This window comes from Argiope bruennichi, chromosome 11, assembly GCF_947563725.1.
Source record: "Argiope bruennichi chromosome 11, qqArgBrue1.1, whole genome shotgun sequence".
NCBI lineage: Eukaryota > Metazoa > Arthropoda > Arachnida > Araneae > Araneidae > Argiope > Argiope bruennichi.
Genome location: NC_079161.1, coordinates 84600236 through 84620506, shown reverse-complemented (window position 1 = coordinate 84620506; position 20271 = coordinate 84600236). Strand labels below are relative to the sequence as shown.

At 27.5% G+C, this 20271-nt stretch overlaps 1 protein-coding gene across 3 annotated transcripts in view; it reads left to right on the top strand.

The window, feature by feature from the left end:
* The window catches only part of LOC129956456 (transformation/transcription domain-associated protein-like), a 123916-nt gene that overhangs the window by 54238 nt on the left and 49407 nt on the right, over positions 1-20271 (top strand). For all 3 annotated transcript variants that reach the window (XM_056068343.1, XM_056068342.1, XM_056068341.1), the window contains 10 exons: positions 560-849; positions 3499-3750; positions 4470-4667; positions 6014-6798; positions 8908-9061; positions 10603-10809; positions 12694-12885; positions 14339-14515; positions 16336-16485; positions 19240-19389. In XM_056068343.1, coding sequence (XP_055924318.1) covers positions 560-849; positions 3499-3750; positions 4470-4667; positions 6014-6798; positions 8908-9061; positions 10603-10809; positions 12694-12885; positions 14339-14515; positions 16336-16485; positions 19240-19389 — 2555 coding nt within the window. The remainder of the gene's footprint in view (positions 1-559; positions 850-3498; positions 3751-4469; positions 4668-6013; positions 6799-8907; positions 9062-10602; positions 10810-12693; positions 12886-14338; positions 14516-16335; positions 16486-19239; positions 19390-20271) is intronic.

The following is a 20271-nucleotide window of genomic DNA, read 5'->3' as shown; positions in this document are numbered from 1 at the left end:
TTAATTGGGGCCTAACCTGACATAGGTAATCAAATATATGGATAATTCACAAAAAAAAAAAAAAAAAAAAAAAAAAAAAAACGAGAAAATGAAGGACATTCACGTATACAATTCTGGCCTAATGTGGTTAGAAGGTTAGGCCGGATAACAAAAAAATTGGATAGGTCGAAGTTCTTTGAGCTCATTTCTTTGCCCACCAATAACAGAAGACAAAATATTTACAACAGAACTTACTGTTTTAATGCATATTTTCTTACTTCTTATTGAGTATTATACCCTCCATTTATCTCAAGCCTAGTAGCATGTGAACACAGCTCGATGGATCATAGAAGCAGCTTTGGTTGCTGTTACGCCAGAGTCTATCCGCTGTATAGAACATAATTTCTCCTCCAAAGTCTCTACAACTTTTTTCGGTTATCACCATTTTGAAATTTTCACTGTGGTACATTTTAAATAATTGTGAATTGTACAATTCCATGCCCCCCCCCTTCTGTATTGGTTTTCATATATTTTATACATAAAGTGTTTGATTCCATGTTGTAATTTATTTATTTTTCAGATTTGTCTAATGCGGAGCACAAAACGTTTTTTGATGAACTTATCATGCTCTGTGAATATGATGATGCAACTCTGTTGAAATTACCTTGTTACAAAAATATGAGCAGTCTCATTCCTATACGTAAAGCCATGCTACGCTTACTGGCAGCTTGTCACTACATGCCAGATAAGAGAATGGATATATTCCAACATTTGTATAAAGCTCTTAGCTCGACTACACCAGAATTGCAAGAAGTTGGTTATCAATGTATAAAGGATATTATCTCCAAATACGAAATTGATATTGACATGGTAAGCATGCAGTTTTTAATTAATTATCATTTAAACATGCTACAATAGAATTTGCAATTTTTTTTCCTCCCTACATTGCTCTTTCTGAATGTTCAAATAATTTAGAATATTATTTATAACTGTAAGGAATTGCCATTACTTACTCTTATATCAAGTGAATATTATTTTAGTATATTATTCAAAACCAGCAGCTTTGTTAAATTCTCAGGATTCATTGCTATGCTGGACTGCATTTGGGAGGGGGCGGGGAATATTGTGTCCTGAGAATGTAACTATATTCTTAAAATTGTATGTAATTAATTTCTTAATTTTTATCTTAACTTAACCTATGTTAATTTTATTCTAAAATGTCTCCTTATCCAATTCCCCATTTTTTATTTCTAACATAAGTTAACAGGATCTTTAATTCCATTGATTTTCACATTGGGAGCTAAGGGATAAAAATAACACCTGCACATCTTTTGCAAATGTTTCCAAGATTCCCTTGCCTAAATCGTCACCTGGGAAAGAAATCTGTATCAGGATCTTATTGTAAAATCACTGAAGGGGAAAATTTTGCTCACATTTCTCTTATATCGCAATTTGAACAAGCTTCCCTTTTGTGCATATGTTTCACGTGGTAAAATAAATCAAAGTTAAAATATCAAACGTTTTTTTCTTTTCTGCCACACATCTCCAAAATTATGTTTACATATATAATTTGAATTATTTAGAGAACATGTCTGAATATACATAAAATACAAGCTTTAGCATTGGAATTTTTATTGTTAACTATAAGTGTTTTCGCTCTTTTAGATACGTTCGTATTTACTCGGAATACGGTTAATACTTTCTAAGAATGGGCTTCACTTTTCTAGAAATTTCATCAAATTTTCAAATGTAGGAATTTCTGCCGTATTTAGAGAGGGCTCGAATTGTCTCTTTGTCTACTTTCTGTAGAATGATCTGTCTGTACTAGCATTAAATCAGATAGCTTATTTTGTTCGAATTTAAGAACCTTTAACGCTTTGATGTTTTTATTAATGCAGTCCATTAAAGCACACAGTTCTTTAGCAGATTCGCTACGAATTTTCTCAATTTATTATTTCTAGTGTATGAGAGTCTATCAATTGACATTGATTTTCATAACTATCTGATAATACTTTAAAGAGTGAGTGAAAGTTATCACTAGATGATTCTAATAATTTAGCTTCACCTCTTAAACATGTACGGAGATAATACAGCTTTTGAGAATCACTTAATTGCTCATTGTTGCTAATTAAATTAACAAATAATATTTTAAAATTTGCAAAATCAGCTATTTTTTCAGAAAATTCTGGTTATGGAATTTCCGGAATTCGGATTTTAGTTACTGTTATCCTTTGAAACAGGGTTTGTTTTCAATTCATTTTTAATTGAATTTAATAGCATTTTCAGACCTACCTCTGTTTCTTCAATCCGTATATTTATTTGATCAATATCTTCTAGGATGGTTTCTGTATCTTCCGATGTTTCAATACCACAATATTGTTTGGATATCTTGTCCAGTTGTGCTTCCAAGTTTCCTTAGTTTCATTTCTAATTCCATTGCGTTAATGTCCTTGGAAGCTGATTTTTCGGCACTAAAAATTTCTATTCTTTTCAGAGCTGTATTTGCTCCGGCTTGATTTTGACCAGTGTTATCGTCAATTAAGAATGGATGTATAGCAGTAGAAAATACGGATGACGTTTTAGTTATTAAGGTTTTATTTTGTGCAACCATTCTGAACGGGTTACAGCATTCAAATGTTCAAGATCATAATTGTTGTAGGTGGTGCTCTTGCATGCCATGACGTAACAGTTCAATAAGCTAGATATACAAAATTTGTCTTATAATCTTATCACCAACAGTGTTGATTTGTATCAGATTTTAGGTCAGGTCCATCAAAAATTTGTCTGTCTTTCCCTTTGTATATTAATATGATAATTCAGAAACATAATAAGCAGAGCAAAAACTCATTTTTTTTTTGCTTGTAACCATTTTATTAGTCCCCCCCCCTCTTTCCTTTATTGTTTTCAGTTTATTTTTTGTGCATACACTATTGTTACAGTCAACAACGCCACATAAAAAAAGTTTTTTTGTTAAAATGTTTTAGTATATACAGTTTTCTATCCTACAGTTTAGTATCCTACAGTCAGATCTATATGTAATTCTGAACCAAATCAGTCAAAAGAGTGTTTTTTATTTGGGGCCATTTTCCATAATTATAAATGAAACGGTACTAAGTGTGCTATTTACAAAAGTACACAAGAAAATCAAGAAGAAAGCATTTTCACTTAATCCTTTAAAAAATTCTTTCGAAATGAATAAATAGTTGGACAGTAAAAATGCAATTCACTAATTCTTCGCTGTGCAGCATTTTCGTGGAATATTAATACATTTAGAACCATTCACGAGTTTTCTCATTTTGCGTATCCAATCTGTTATTGCTTCATAAATAACAAAGTTATGAGGAATGTTTAGAGCATACAAGTTTCCCAAAACTGTGCAAGTCCTTTCAGATTTCTGTACAGTCCTCAATGAGTTAAATGATTAAAATCTAAGTAGAATTAGTAAGTATATAGTATAAGTAATTTCAGATTTGTATAATAAAAAGTATGATACACTCCATTGCATTATTTATTTTCAAGGTTCATACTACTATTCGTCCTCTGCTCCTAAAACTGGGGGATTACAGATCTCTGAGCTTATCAGTTATTCAACACTTGAGCTATCTTACTCTGTTATTTCCAAAATTATTCAATGACAAACTTTGTGATCAATTATTGACCCACCTGCATAAATGTTTGGAAGTCGCTGAAGCGACTGTGAAAGAAAACGAGCGAACAGCAGTCGTTACTGAAGTGAAGATATGTGTGGGAATTATTAATATATTTCATCAGGTAAGAATTAAAATTTTAATATTAAAGAAGGACAATTTCTGTTTTATGAAATTTATGTATATTTATTTAACTAATCTGTATTATTTATTTGTAAACATTTTCTGACTTTTTTTTTTTTTTTTTTTTTTTTAAAGAAATCTTAGTTTGAAAGGGATTGTTGGTATTTTTAATTTTAAAACTTTTAAAAAATGTGATCAATATTTCAAATCTAATCTGAGAACAAAAATTTTTTCATTATATAAGAATATGGATTTTAATTCTGTTTTTTGCATTAATTTGTTGTAAATTTAATACTGGAATATTTAAAAATATGTTTGTCTTACTTAAAGAATTTAAAACAAAAGAATAAAGAATTACCTGGATATTTGCGTAAGAAGTTTACAATAACATTTCAATTAGAAATATTTCAAATTTTTGATTATTTTATTACATCTTAACAGTTATGTAATTAGCTTGTTTCGTTGCTTAAAAATGTAACTATGCAACAATTTAAAGTTATCTTACATTCATATTCAGCGCATATTATGCACGAATTCAGCACATATTCTGGTGATGAATCAATACTAAATACTTGATAAGTATCTATTATTTATGTAATATCTAACACAACCATGTTTTTAATTTCCTTATACTATGCAGGCTATATTACTATGCATATTAGGCTTATATGTGAAATATCATAATTTTCCCACTATATCCCCCTCTTTTTTATTTTTCAGATACCAGCTGCTAGCACCAAATTTATTGAGCCCTTGATTGGCATTGTCCTGAATACTGAAAAGAATTTAATGATGGAAGCGGGAAGTCCCTATCGCGAGCCACTCATTAAATTTTTGCGTAGATATCCAGCTCAGACTATGGAGCTTCTTCTGTCGGATGAAAATCTTCAAAATGAACAAGTTACTCGATTTTTAGAGGTAAAGAAATTTGCTTATTCTTTTCGTAGTTTATTAACCGTCTTTGGTAACTTGCTGATTTGCTGGGATATTGGTTGTATTTAACTTCTATTAAATCCTATTCCATATCCATGATTTTATTGAAAAACTGTTTTTAAACGTTAAATTGCCATTGGTATTAAAGCCATGTTATTTTAAGACTCGTGTGTTTTGTTTATTGTATACATGAACCTTACTAATGAACAATATCACAGTGCTATAAGAAAATAATTGTAATTTTCTGGTTTTTTTTTTTTTTTTTTTTGGTATCATTACTTATTTATTTTAATCCTGTTAACTTACAAAATTTTAAAGAGAATCCTTTTTCCTTAACTCGGAATAATTTAAAAATTATGTTATTAAATATTTAATAAAAAATGAAACCAGTTCAAATTTTTGAGCAAAAATGAAATCTTTTTTTTTTTTTTTGAAAATTAGGTTAATTTTTTTTTTTTTTTTAATTTTTGAAACTCAAGAAAACTTTGCACAACATTTAAATTGGTATAATTTTTTTAAAAAATCAACTTTAAATTGATGTGAAAATCAATTTTGTGAAATATTCATTATTAGTAGAGATTTTATTTTATTATACATTTTATTTGATGATAAATATTGATAAAATTTTTAATTCTACAATGCAAAATGAATTTTATGGTATGCTTTTTGTGAATAAATTTAAAATATGAATAAATGAATTTTGCAATAATATTCAAATATCTATCTATCCCTTTTTATTTTTTTAATTTACTATTTGAAGTATTGAACCACAGTCTTTGAAATTTCCTTTTGAGAGGTAGCAATTTATACAACTATTGTCCTTCTAATATTAGACTATTATATATAGAGATATTTTCCTTTGTTTAAATCTTAATAAATTTTCTTCGCTCAAATCTTTTTGCACTTTCTATTTTCTTCTTCTTTTGAACATAAAAATTAGCATTTTTAAGTGTTAAAAGTTCTTTTAGATAATTAAAAATTATATTCAAGCCATATTTTTATTTTTTTAAAGCATCGTTTTTGTTTTTTTAAATAATTATTATCTTCTGTAAAAATGCGAAATGGAGATGTTCTCATGGTAAATGTCTATTGTAAAATGAGCTCCAAGTTCCACTTCAACTCCTTTTATTCTGTCTGTTTGATACCGCATTACTTAAAAAATAAAATTATAATGTTCTCAAATGACAGCTTGAAATTTGTGATAGCAGATTTCAATTTTTTTTGTAATATTATGCTTTGTCTGTTAATGGTTAAATTACCATCGATCAAATTAGCTTAGGAACAATGATAATATATATATATATATATTTATATATATTTTTTTCTTTCAGTATTTATTAAAGGGCGATCATGGAAGACCTTTTCGGGAGGTTCTACAACAGAATCCTTCTAAGCTAGTGTCAATGTTTTTCCGATCAAATCAATCGGGTGCCTCCAGTACTGGTATTTCTGTTCACGAGATTCAATATCAAGCTATCAGAATTGTAAGCTTGCTGACTAAGTTGGATGACCAATGGTTGTCTGAGCAGCATCAACTTGTTGCTTGCCTCAGAAAAGTTTGGATATCTAAAGATTTCCAAGAACGCCATTTGAAAGCAGACACTGTTGACTATACTCAATGGAAAGAACCTAAACTTCTTGCTAAATGTTTGCTGAATTTTGTTAAACACCATCCAAGTGAAATTGAGCTTCTGTTTCAACTCCTCAGGGCATTTACAGGTCGATTTATTCCAGATTTTGAGTTTTTGAGAGACTTTTTGGAAAATACGGTTGCCAACAACTACACTGTGGATTGGAAACGTATGGCTTTCTTCAAATTTGTGGAGTTATTTTGTGATGACACTTTTCCACAAGACCTTAAAGCTAAAATTCTTCAGTATATATTAATTCCATCTTTTGCTGTTGCTTTTGAAAGAGGAGAAGGTGAGAGGTTAATCGGTGGACCTCCTGCACCTGATCAAGACTTAAATGAAAATGTTATGAGTGTTTTTATCAATAAAGTAATAGACTCTGACAACCCCTTCAGAACTTCAGATGCAGTGCGAATTTTGTTGTTGCAGTTTTCATGCCTTTTAGTGGAACAGGCATCTCCTCATATACATGATGCAGCAAATAAGTAAGTTTTTTATGAAAATAAATTTTGCATTTATTATTTGCTTCTTTATTTTGAAATTTTTAGTGAAAATTTTGGGAATAAATATAAATTGTCCCTTTGAAGCTCTGTAGAAAAGAGAAAAATACTGTTTGGAAAGCTAAAAAACTTGATTCTATAATTCTTTGTGTGTAATTAAAAAAGTTTTAATGAAACTTGTATATTAACAGCGCATCAGTGATTAATAATCAAAAATTTCTTGTTTATTGTAACCAGGCCCATTCTAATTGTTATTAAAATGGTACTTATTCATTAATGGTGAAAGAGTGGTGATTCATTGATAAAAATACGATTTTCTTCATGTAAACTTTGTGTTAAAGCATAAACAGATTCTTATTTTCTTCTCGTAAATTAGAAGCTACATATAGGTTGGTGCATTTTGGTTCTTTCACTGTTAATAACTACTGCTTAAAGTTCATTATATTTGCCAGTGGCATATAATCAAGCCAAAAGTTTGCCATTGGATTGTGGTTAATACATCTATTATATATATATATAATGCATTATGGCAAGTGCTAATTATAAGAGAAGATAATGCGACTATGACAAATTTTGGTCACCTTTTAATTGTCTGAGATGCAGTGCATTCAAATGTTAAACTCTTTGAGAGAATGGGAATGCAAGATTGTCAGCTTTTCTTTTCTAAATGTATTTCTTGACATTAGATTATAGACTGATGATGAAGTTTTAATAAGACATTGTGGACTTCAAGAAGGTGCCTTAATGTAAGCACAATTTCAGGATCAATATATTAAAATTCTTTAAAAAATTGCATTGCAGTTAGCATATAATTGTTATAATGCAGTGATTCACGGTTTTCAAAATCACGTGTAGGTCTTAAAACTTTAATTTTATTCCACACGAAAACACCTTCTGAAAAACAAGTTGCAATTTGCTAATAATTAATTCTGTATTTATTTTTAGAGTTATGATTCTTTCAGTTCACACTTTTTAATTTCTAAAGCTGGCAATTAATTATGATATTATTCTGCAAGATTTATATAGATGGTACCCACTCTAATCTTGGACCAGTAGCTAATTACTAGCTGTTACCAATATATGAATTTCCAGTATGAAAGTTGTTTTAAATTATGTAAAGGATTATATTTTACATTGTTTAAGTCATCAAATATAATTAGAATGCATAGTGAAGTTACATTTTTATATATTATCTTAATCCTATTAGATGTATTTTAATATGGTGGATACACTAATATTTAGAGAAAATTCCACACTTCTGTTACTGAAATAGACCAGTTTCTGAAGCTTTGAATGTTTTAGATCATTTCAATGACTGTCTAGCAGAAGATTCACTAATCAATGGGCAGTGATTGTTCAAAGAGATGGTGGAATCACTTTAAAATAGTGAAATTCAAAGCTTTGTCAATTTTAGCCCAGAAGCATGGAACTTAATATATTAATTACTAAATATGGGTTATTTTACTAAATATGTTTACTAGGATTAAATATAATTTGAAAGATGTATAAAAATCTCCTTAATGTTTTCAAATTTATGTTTAGTTACTAAAATTATATAATATTTAGATGTCTTAAAACTAAAATTAAAACCTTATATTTCTAACAATTTAACTATAGTCCAATTTCTAGAATGATTTTACGAAGAATTTGTGAAATTTTCACTTGTGTGGCAGCATTGTGTTGTTTCATTTACAAAAAAAAAAAAAAAAAAAAAAAAATGCTTTTTAAGATATTTAGTTTTATTTCCAAAATTCAAATTAGTTCCTTTTTTTAAAAAATCCTATCATACTTCAATCGTGGGCAAAGGTGATGTATGACTGCTCAAAAGATTTCATGTCAGATTTAAGCAGCCTCTTTTAAAATGTATTTTTGCTATTTGAAATCAAGGTTTCTTTATTTTGAAACATAATGTCCTGCTGGTTTTAAAACTAAATCATATTTATAAATTATTATTAATTATTATTCAACTATCATTAAATGTAATTTCTTTCATTTTAATATTTAATTTTTCTCTTTATATGTTATGGAAAAGATGTTCTTAGTTTAATTAGATTGAATTGTCTATATAAGCATTTATTTCCTTTTCTTTTCCAGACGTCAAGGTAACAAGCTGAGAAGGTTAATGACATTTGCGTGGCCTTGCCTTTTAACTAAAAATTGTGTTGATCCTGCCACTAAATATCATGGCCATTTATTGTTGGCTAACATCATAGCCAAATTTGCAATTCATAAAAGAATAGTCTTACAGGTAAACAAGTTTTGTTCTGTGATCAAGAAAATTTATCTAACTTTCATCTTGTTATTGGAGATTTTATTTCCATGGCTAATACATGCATACTCAGTAGCTACACTTAATGTGATCACTTCTGGACTTATAAGAATTAACTATTTGATAACAATAACTGAATGTAGTAAAATAAATTATATTTTTAATACATCTAGGTAAAAGAAGGAAAACACTTTCTTCAGGACTACCTATCATTCATTTGAAATATAAGTTTATAATTTATATTTAAAAATAGCAATTAAAAATATTCATTTTTTGATATATTCATTGTTAAAAATATTCATTACTGTTTATTGATATTATTCCTTAAAGTTCACTTATATATTGTCGTACATGTATCAGTTTTTTTCAAATTTGTTGAAAGCTCTGAGTTTTAAAATTTCAAATGCTTAAGTCATTTTGCCATTCGTCAGAGGGCTGTTTACTAAAAATTGGAATCTTCACCCTTTATTTCTTGGTGCATGATTTTTCAAAACTTTATGGTGAAGAGGCTGTAGAATTTTCAGTCGCACCCCTGTGTTAACTCATTTTAAATAAATTTTCATGACTGCCAGAATTTTAATTTTTATATCTAACACTCAAAATGATTTTTTACTATTCATTTTGCATCTGTAATTCAATTATGATTGTTTGTTAAATCTAGCAATATAGCAGTCTCTTGAAATCAATCCAGATTTCTCTTGTTGAGCAAAAGAATATGAACCCTGTCCTGTGGGGAAAAGGATTTGTTGATTTTCCATACAAGCAAAGCAAGAAATTCAATGAACATCAATCATTAATGTTGGTCGAAAATGTAGTATTGGTTGATTCTCTACTTAAAGCCTAAGAGCAATAAGCATTATAATGATCACCTTAAAGAAATTTTTTTCTGTACGTATAAATATGCCAGTTCAAAATTTTATCCTATATTTAAATTCTATTCTAAATTAAATTCTATATTTAAGTTTTTTTTCTACAGTTATCTTAATCCTGGCGTTAAGTCTCTGTATCCTGATATATACAATTTGAAATTTACTGAATATGTGCAGGAATTTAAGTTGGGTATTAAAAGGTTAATTTGATCGAAAATATTCTTTTCATTATTACATGCCTCAATAATAAATAAAATAATTTTAGTTTAATATTTATTAACAATGAAGTATTTTTAATCTTTCACTCTGGAAATTGGTTCCAACTATTGAATATTTTTCTAAACACTTATTTTGTAAATTTAAAACTGAAAGAAACCTTGCTAATGATAATTTACTTTTTGATACTTATCTATATTTAAGTGCAAGTGTCTTGTTCAGAATTGTTGAAAACTTATTGATATTAGAATAGATGCAAAGCTAAATTTAAAGTTAGCTGATTAAAACATATATTAAAAAATATTTTAGAAAATCGTTCCTCAAATATAACAGAAGCTATTTTTGTCTTTGAACAGAAGTGAAACTTTTATGGAAAATAAATTATGTTTTAAATAGTAATTAGTAATAGTTTTTTTTTTGTTTTTTTTTTTGTAGGTTTTTCACAGTTTGTTGAAAGCTCATGCAGCAGAGGCAAGAACTGTTGTAAGACAGGCTTTAGAAATTCTAACACCTGCTATGCCTGTGAGAATGGAAGATGGAAACAACATGTTGACTCATTGGACCAAAAAGATCATTGTAGAAGAGGGACATACCTTAGCGCAGCTCGTTCACATGTTGCAACTTTTGGTGAGACACTACAAGGTAAAATAAAGTTTGTTGGGGAACGAAGATCGATATGATCTATGCAATAAAAGCAAAAGGGCATATGTTTTCAGGAACATTTCTTTAATGACCACATTTCACACAGACATGAAAGACAAGACGAGACATTAATTTCTGCATCTTATCAGAACAGCATATCATCTCATTATCAGTGCAATCGCAATGCACTATGGGATACCTATCTAATCAGGCATTGTCAACTATTATCCAAAAGAAAAGGTAGAATAATGCAACTGCCAGAAGTTTAAATTAAATGTGATTTTGATATTGTTTAAAAAAGTTAATAAAAATTGCCTTAACAGAATATGATGCCTTTGGCATTGGAACAAATAACTTCAAAAATTTATTTTTGACATATTAGCAGCTTGATTGGATAGCTAAATAAGAATCATTACTAAGCTATACAATTTATACTTTTATTTTGTCAAATGTGTGCAAATTAATAGTTTTAGAGTAAATTGCAGACATTTATCATTTGATAAAACGATGAAACAAAATATTATATCCAGTTAAATAGTATTACTAAATATACTTCCATTAAATTAGTTAATTGATATATTATTCCTCTGCGTTTAAAGTCTTTTTCTAACAAGCATTTCATTTCTGTATCGAAATTAAATTTCTCCCATTCTTTCAGTTTTGCCTTGTCTTAACAAGTCATATGCATACCAAACTTCCTGAACAATATTCAAACGATATATACCATCTGGTTTCTCATTATTCTTGAAGCTTTTTGATTCCTTGGATTTTATTTTGCTGTACTCATGACCTCAGAAAAGTACTTGAATTTTTGTAGATGCATGAAAAGTCCTTGAAAAATAGGCAAAACAGGCATCCTTAATTTTCGAAGAGGGGTGAGAAAATTTATTTATGTGGCTTGGTTTTACGTTGAGAGTTAAAATGGTCACCTAGTAGAATTATATCTAGTAGTAATGTTCAGTGGCTAATAGGTAAGACACACTGAACTGTTATCGCAAAACTCTTATTTCAAACAAAAGTATCAGCTTATTAGCTGCAAGATGAGAATAACAAGTGTCCCTAGTACTCTTCAATTAAATATCTAGAAATATAAAAAAGAATATGTACTTTTGAAAAATATGATATTTATCATTTTCCTTTTTGTGTTGAAATTTGTAATTTTATGGTCCTTGAAGGTCCTTATTTCCTTCATCTTAAAGAGGGGGGAGATCACCTTTTGTCCAGATTTTTTAATCAGGATATCTGCAATTTTAACCCCCCCCCCTTTGATATTTTGTTCCTAGGTTATGCCAAGAGATTCAAAAGTAATCATTATATCAATGGTTTTCTATTTTTAAAATATTTTAATTTTTCTCTTTAAATTTGTTTTAATTATTTTTTTTTCAATAAAGTTTATTGAATTGGAAGCAAAATCCCGAATTGGACTTTTATAGTTTTCTTGATGATGTGATTTGTAAGGTAACTGTAAATAAATTTATTGAAATCTGTAATTTAAATTAAATTGAACATTATCTGATTAAAGAAAAAGACTAAAAATTAAAATTTTTTACTGTCAGAATCCATATTTTAAGACGATACCTTGAAGTTTCCTGTTGTTGAAATCTTAAAACTGTTTAAAATAATTCAAAAAAAATTTCGATCATTTTTTTAAAATTTATTACATGATTACCATTAAATTATCAAAATAAAACGAGCTTTCTTTTTAATAAGTTTTAAAAAAAAGAGGATTTTGAAAGATAATAAAAATTACATGGCAAAATTGATATTTCATACTATACTTGATGAGTTAAAAAAAAAATATATCATCCTCAGTATGTATGGAATACTGAATAATTATTTGAAGAATTCTGTTATTGTAGATTTCAGCAACATGTTTTATTTTAGGTTTATTACCCAGTTCGGCACCATCTAATCCATCACATGGTCAGCTCTGTACAAAGATTAGTTTTCACACCAAATGCTACAATCGAGCATAAACGCCTTGCGGTAGACCTCGCAGAAGTTATGATAAGATGGGAATTACGGAGACATGGAGAAGAAGCTGAAAGAAATCAGTTTGGAATAGATAAAACAGAGGTATTTTTATACACTATTGTTTAGCTTGGCTTGTTTTGTATTTTTAAAGATGGAATTTTATGATTGGTTTTTTAAATGACCCTTGTTGTGCTATAGTTTTAAAATTTTATATACTTATTCTTGATGAAAAGTTATTGTTTTAATATTTTCAGAAGTTAATTATCGTTTGAATGATTGATTAAAATAAATCATGATTCTCATTAATACAGATTTAGTACATTAATAAAAGTATACTTTTAAAACTTTTGACTTAATTCTTATATGTTTGATTTTTCATGATAATCCAGTAAATGAGTTCTGAAAAAAAAAATTAACAAAGGATTCTGAAGATAATTTTCTCCATACCATAAAAATACTTAATCTCTAAGAAACATAAAATTTTGGTATGCTCTAAATTACCTTTTATATTTCTTCAGTGCTTCTCTCAGATAAGAATACCTTTTTTAAATCAAAATCTGTGTCTCTCTCTCACACAAACACATACAGACTTCTATTACTACTAAAATTGGGATTTGAATAATCAGAAACTATTGATTTGGTAATATCCTTTTTATCTTTATCTGTTGTAAATCATAGATATTTATTAACATCCATGTTAAGGATTTTAACATAGGCATGTATTATAGTATTAATCATCTACAGACAGAATGAATGCTTGTAGGTTTATACATTTTTTTTAGCAAATATAGTAATTGTATGTTTAGCACATTGTATGAACCCTTTATTTTGAATCTTTTAGTCTTTTTAAGAATTTTGTACATGAGAAAAGGAAATGAAATTTAAAGTAATTAAATTATTAGTTTTTGTGATTATAATTTGAGTATTATCATTTCAAAGTTCTGTAAATAACTTTGGAATCTTGTTTTTTAATGCATATTATATTTCTAATTTTATAGAAAATTGCATCAATTATTATATGCAAGACTTTTAACTATTTACTTCACCTGTAATTCTGTTTAAAAAAATATTTTCAATATTCTGATAACACTCAGTTGTACACAAATTATCTTTCGATTTAAATAATTTTAAAACATGCTAGGCAATAATAAATAATTTTTAATGTGGACAAAGTAACTCATAATGTTTTGTTTCTTATATGACAATGTATGGACCTTAGTTGCAGAGACAACGTCCAGTTGATATTCAATTTCTTTCAGTTTACACTCCAGCACCTGCATGGACACATTTTCAAATACTTTGGAAATGTATTTTTTCGTTACAAAACTTTCATTGCATTTTGATATTGGATTTTATATGAGCCAGTGAACTTTTTTCTGTTGAATCCTCATTTTGCATCGTTTGGGGAAGGGGACTTTATGAGCTATCTTATCACAATGCTTTTGTTATTATCTATTATAGTTTTTAAGTTATTAAGGTCTAAAGTTATAAAAATAATTTTTATTAAATCTATAAACCCTTGGGATATGCTTATATTATAATAATATTTTTGCAGCAAATGGAGGCAGCTCAAAGTGTAATGATGGCTGGGAAAAGAAATAGTATTGAATCATTGGAAAAAAGAAGTCGAAATCTATCCGGTCCTCCTGCAAAAATATCAGACCGTTACAAGACTGTTGACAAGGAGCATTCAGATGCTATAGTTAATTTTCTTTTACGCATGGCTTGCCAGGTATGCCAGTGTTATTTTATTACTGGAGTGTCAGTATCTGTTTATACTGTAATGTAATACATAAAATAATGCCAACATGAATGGTTTCCCGAAAAAAATTTCACATACTCTCTAATAAAGTAAAGTATGACCTTCTTCCCCACTGTATATAATTATGGTTCTTGAGCAAGGCATGAATGTTGTCAATGCTCATATTTTTATTTTCACGAAGTTATGTGCTTTCAATATAATAAAGAAAATTATACATGTGTATTAACTGTTTGGCAAACAAATAGTTATGAAAGATCAATCTTTGGCAATTAATTATTGACATTGATTTTTTAGTATTAATATATTAATACTAAAAAATGGAATATATATATATTATATATATTGAATGCCTTTTTTTTTTTTTTTTTTTTCCTCAATCAGTTGAAACCAAAATATGACATAGAAATATATCTGAACCAAAATTTGCTATCAAAATACTTATCTTGTAACATATGTAATTTTAATTGCAGGAGTCATTGTATTTTTAAAGTATGAGAAAGTGTAGATTGAAAAATGCTCAACTCTTTGACAGCTTTAGTTCAAAATTTGATAAACTACATAACTACTACTTTCAAGCAAATTTAATTTAAATTGTTACATTTTTGAGTTATCATATTTTCATGTGTGCAGAAGTACAGATCAATAGTTGGCAACTCCTGGACAATTTTGTTCTATATTTTAAATGATAAAACTGTTTAATAATTTTTCATTACCTATCTCTTTTATTATTTTTGATTATCAATGTTGATTAGTACTCAGTTAGGCAGACAAACTAATTCAAGATTTGATATTATACCAACCAATTAAATACAGAATTTTATTAATCTATCATAAAGCATTTTTCATTTATCCTGCTTGCAGAGCAACAGTCTGACATGTTTGCAAAAATTTGTTTTTAACATTCTTAAAAGGCTGAAACGATATTAATCAAAAACTTCACTTTTAATTGTTTGATGGTTATTATATTTTCTCTTTATATACTTTGTGTATAAGAAAGTAGAAATTCTTTAAAGCTGTAAAATTTGCTTGCAAAATACAGTCGCCATAGCTTTATAGTTGCACTAAAAGTAAATAAAATGCTAAAGTTAATAAGAAGAATTAAAGAAATTTTGGTTTATCCCCTGTTTTATGAAAAACATTCTTAATTGGATTGCATTATCACATTCTTAAAAGTAATGACTATTTTGTATTCTGACATATATGTAATATTGCTGTAATATGTAATATTGCTGTTGTATAGTTAGTAACTGCAAAAGAATATTGTTCATCAGTTATTGTTTTAAATATCACCTTTAAAACCTTTGTTTCTATATGAAAGTTAAGAAACCATTAATATATATAATACTGTTTAGTTGATTAAATGAATAACATAAAGATGCATTATCATAACAAATAGCCTTTATGTATTAATATGATTTTCATAAGTGTAACATATGGGCCAATGCAGCTTAATAACCAAGCTAATTTCTTGTGGTTACAACTTCAGTTTTACTAACATGATAAAACTCCTTTTTCTCTATAAAAGTCAAAATTAATTTCAATGTAGTACATATATATTATGAGTTTAATTCAAAGAGGAACACAAACTGATTTTTCTAGATTTTATCTTTTTATATATATATTTATAAATGGCTCAATTCGCTTTGACATTATTCCTTATGAAAAGGTTATGTTCCGTAATTTTAAGTACATCATTATGAGAGAAGATATAAAACTTTTGGCAATATTTAGCTTTTTTAAAAAAAAACTTTTATCTATTTGATGAGCAGCATTTTATACATTCTTTGCAGGTGAATGAATCTTCTTCAAGTAGTGGGACCACAGGAGAAATGTTATCTCGAAGGTGTGTGGCACTTTTAAAAAGTGCTTTGAAACCCGATGTATGGCCAAATGCAGAAATTAAACTTGGGTGGTCCGATAAGTTACTGTGTACTGTAAAGGTATGCTAATGGAAATCAAATAATTCTTATGTAACTTATTTTTATTTAATCATAGTTTAAAAATTTTCAAATGCTAAATCTAAATAAATCTAGATTTCTTTTAATTCTGTTTGCCCATTTCAAACTAATAGAAAGAAACGAATCTTTTATTGAGTTGATTTTGTTAAAAAATCTAGTGGTTTTATAAATGTTATTTTAAATGGAAGACACATGGCATATTTCTGGAAAATTGCAGATTTCAGTACTTTCAGAGTCAGAATTTTATCATTTTTGAGATATTTTGGTTTTTTTTTATGTATTAATTCTATAGTATGTTTAATATTTGAACCATTTTTTTTGTATAAGTTTATTTATTTTATTATTCAATTCATCTTATTTTATTTCTCAGTACTTATGTTAGTAAAATTCAATGTTTCTTGAAATTTTTTTCTCTTCTTTTTGTTCTTGTTGATAATGTTGATGTTAAATCTGTTTCATGTCAGAATTGCCTAGTTAAATTTTTTGATTTTTGAAAATCGCATTTTTTTTTTTTTTTTAATGAAGTGATTAGTATCAGAGAGTTCACTAAACAGTAACTGCTTTATTCTGCAAGAAAAGACAGTAAAATGTATACTAAAACAGTACTTGCAAAAATCAGCAACACATAAGCTGCAAATCTTTATTAAAAACTAAAGTACAGAGCTCTCAATGATAACTTGTTGGAGATTAACACTCTAAAGAAAGACCTTGCTCTGCTGCTTCTCTCCTATGTAAACTTCAATTTTTATAGCTCCTATGACAAAGCTTCAAATATTCTAAAAGAAGCTAAGAATCTTGAAACCTGATGGCAATATTGTCTAGATTCCTTGATTCTCAAAATACTTCATTTTTGTCACCTAGACTAGACAGCATTGTTAGCCAGGCATTCCTTCCATGCCTTTTGAAACTATTTGTAAAACTATCTTTCTTACATCGATATTAATTGCACAAGGAAGCAACATGGCAGACTTGTAACAACTTTGATTTTAAGAAATAGTGAAAGAAAGGCTTTGGTTGTAATTTGAGTCTATTGAATTGTATTTAAATTGAGATTTATAGAAAGGAATAAAAAATTTCCTGAAAGAAAATGTGCAGATCATGTATATTGATCAGATTATACAGTAAAACTCCAATTACCCAGATAATTGGATAAGTTAAGAAAAAAGGTTATTTTTAGGTCAAAAAAGGTGGGGGGAGGGTAAAATTTACTTACTGTGTTAATTTAATGATTACAAGAACAATGTATTAAAAAATACTGTATTAAAATATCGCTGCTTTGCTGTTTCAGGCTTATGATTCACTTAGTTGTCTTTACGCGATTTTGCTACAGAATATTTTGTTTCAAAATATCTTTTCTTGTCTCTCTCATAGCTATCAGATAAAATTTAGTTTTTCTTTACTTTATGTAAGTAATAAAAAGGTCTAATTGATTAAAAAAGTAATTTAATTTTAAGGCTATAGTTTTTATTTGCAAGTTGTTTTTTTATAATCTTTAATAAATTCTCACTTGCTACTAAGTTTCATACTATAATTCTTACAGGATTTATTCATAGGAAACATTTGGAGAAAATTATTTAATCATAAAACAGTAAAAATTTAATTTCCCATTATCTTTTAATTGTATACTTTCCTTAATTTTATTATATTGGCCAACAAATTTCTCTCATTATTAATCTTATTGAATACTAGATACCTTTTTGGCAATCAATTGATTCATAAAGATTAATAGTTGCTAAAATTTCGATTAAATATTTTGTGTAATTAGGACTTAATTGCTCCCACTAAAAAAAAAAAAAAAAAAAAGGAAAGTTTGATAAATATATAATTTATTATTTGAAAAGCCCTATACCATTCTATTCATTGTGCTATGAATTTTCCTTATTTTCTGCCTATATCTTTATATATTTAATTATATCACTGTAGAGAACAGCAGTATTTAAAAATGAGAATTAAAAAAATTTTTATCATTATTTCTGAAGTTACAATTTTTTCAAAAGCACACCTTATTCTGAAACTGCCTCAATATAAAAAAATGAGCTAAATCTTCATATCTTGATTATGAATAATAGAAAAAAAGTCCAGGAGTATATATTAGTAGCAGTAGTGAAAACGATTTGAGTTTCACTTCAACAGTGGTGAAATGTAAAATGCAATTTTATAGCAAAAGCATTGGTATTTTTGATTAGATCAATTTTACAATAATATAAGAATGATTTTTGTGCTACAATTTTCTTTCTAAACTATCATGAAAAAATGCTATAATTTCAATTAATTTTTAATTAAATGTTTAAAAAATTACATGCATGTTTACTCCAAAATATGTATGTACCAGGTTTAGTAATTTTTGGTCAAATGGTATATTTGACCAGCACACATAGAATGTTGTGCACTTGTTTATCTTCATTATTAGTTGACTTTTAGCAAATCTTTTATCAGTTATTAATGTTTGACATACTATATAATGTTAAATATTGATATTATATGATAACTGACTTTTTAATGTATTTGGTATTCATCTGTAAATTGTTTAACAAAAATTTATTATATTGATAATTTAGCAATATTTTTTGTTTTTAATATAACCTACATTATAATATAACATCTTTACACATTTGGCAAATAATTCTGTTAAAAAAAAAAAAAAACTGTGTCGATATCTCATTTTATTTTTATTCATTTAAATATATTGAGTTTATTGAAATATTTATAATCTTTTTTCTTTTAATTTATCCATAGGAAAGTGCTACTCCAAATATTGGAAATGTCTGCACTGCTTTGGAACTTTTGGCCTTTTTGGTTAGTAATTTAAGAAAAGAAGCAATTTTGGCAACTTTTAAACAGCTGCAACGGGGACTTGCTGCCTGTTTGTCATGTAGCCATATTAAGGTAAAGTTTTGAAAGTTATATAAAGTGTATATAAATTTTCATTCATTTTTGTCTTTTCTCCATTTTTATGACCTTTAAAATATTTGCAAAATTATAGTACTAAGTATATCTAGAATGAAATTTAAAAAAAAAAAGCCATTTTCTTTTTATTCTAAAGAATTAAAGCAAATGCTCTTATTTTATTAAAATAGAAATGTATTTTGATCCAAATAGTTTCATGCAATGTTATAAATTGATGGAATTAATAAATCTGATGAGAAAATGTTAAAATGAAATTATAGCAGATGCCTTTTATTGTGATCATTTCAGAACTTAAAAATTTTGGTAACAATTGACCAACTTGGTAAAATCAACTATATATTTATTATATCAAAGGGAAAAGAAAAAACACTTTACCCATGCTGTTTATAATTTGTTTTCAAAAACAATAAAAATAATTGTTGCTTATTGACAATTATTCTGTAATGGCTCATTGTCCGTACTTGTTTGTTAATTGTTTTTTAATTTGTTGAACAATGCTACACACTTCATTTTAAAATAGCAAGTGTTTGACTCATTCCAGTATTCATTGGTGTGTGTACTTCATCTCATTTACCCTCATCTGAAATGCCAACATTTATTATTTTATATTATTCACAAAAAACTGATGACTTTTCAAAACTTTGCCAATTATCAAGTTTGTTACAGTGTTGTGTTAACTTATTTTAGGTAAAGTTTCATGTTTGTTCAATTTTATCTGTAAAATTGAAATCAAATTTTTAAAAAAATCATTTTGCTATTCTAATTTAGTTGTAAGGAGACAGTAATTTATGGCTGATCATCAACTTTCAAAACCAAATTTGACATCTAGGTTATCTCTTTAAATCAATCTTCACCTCTCGT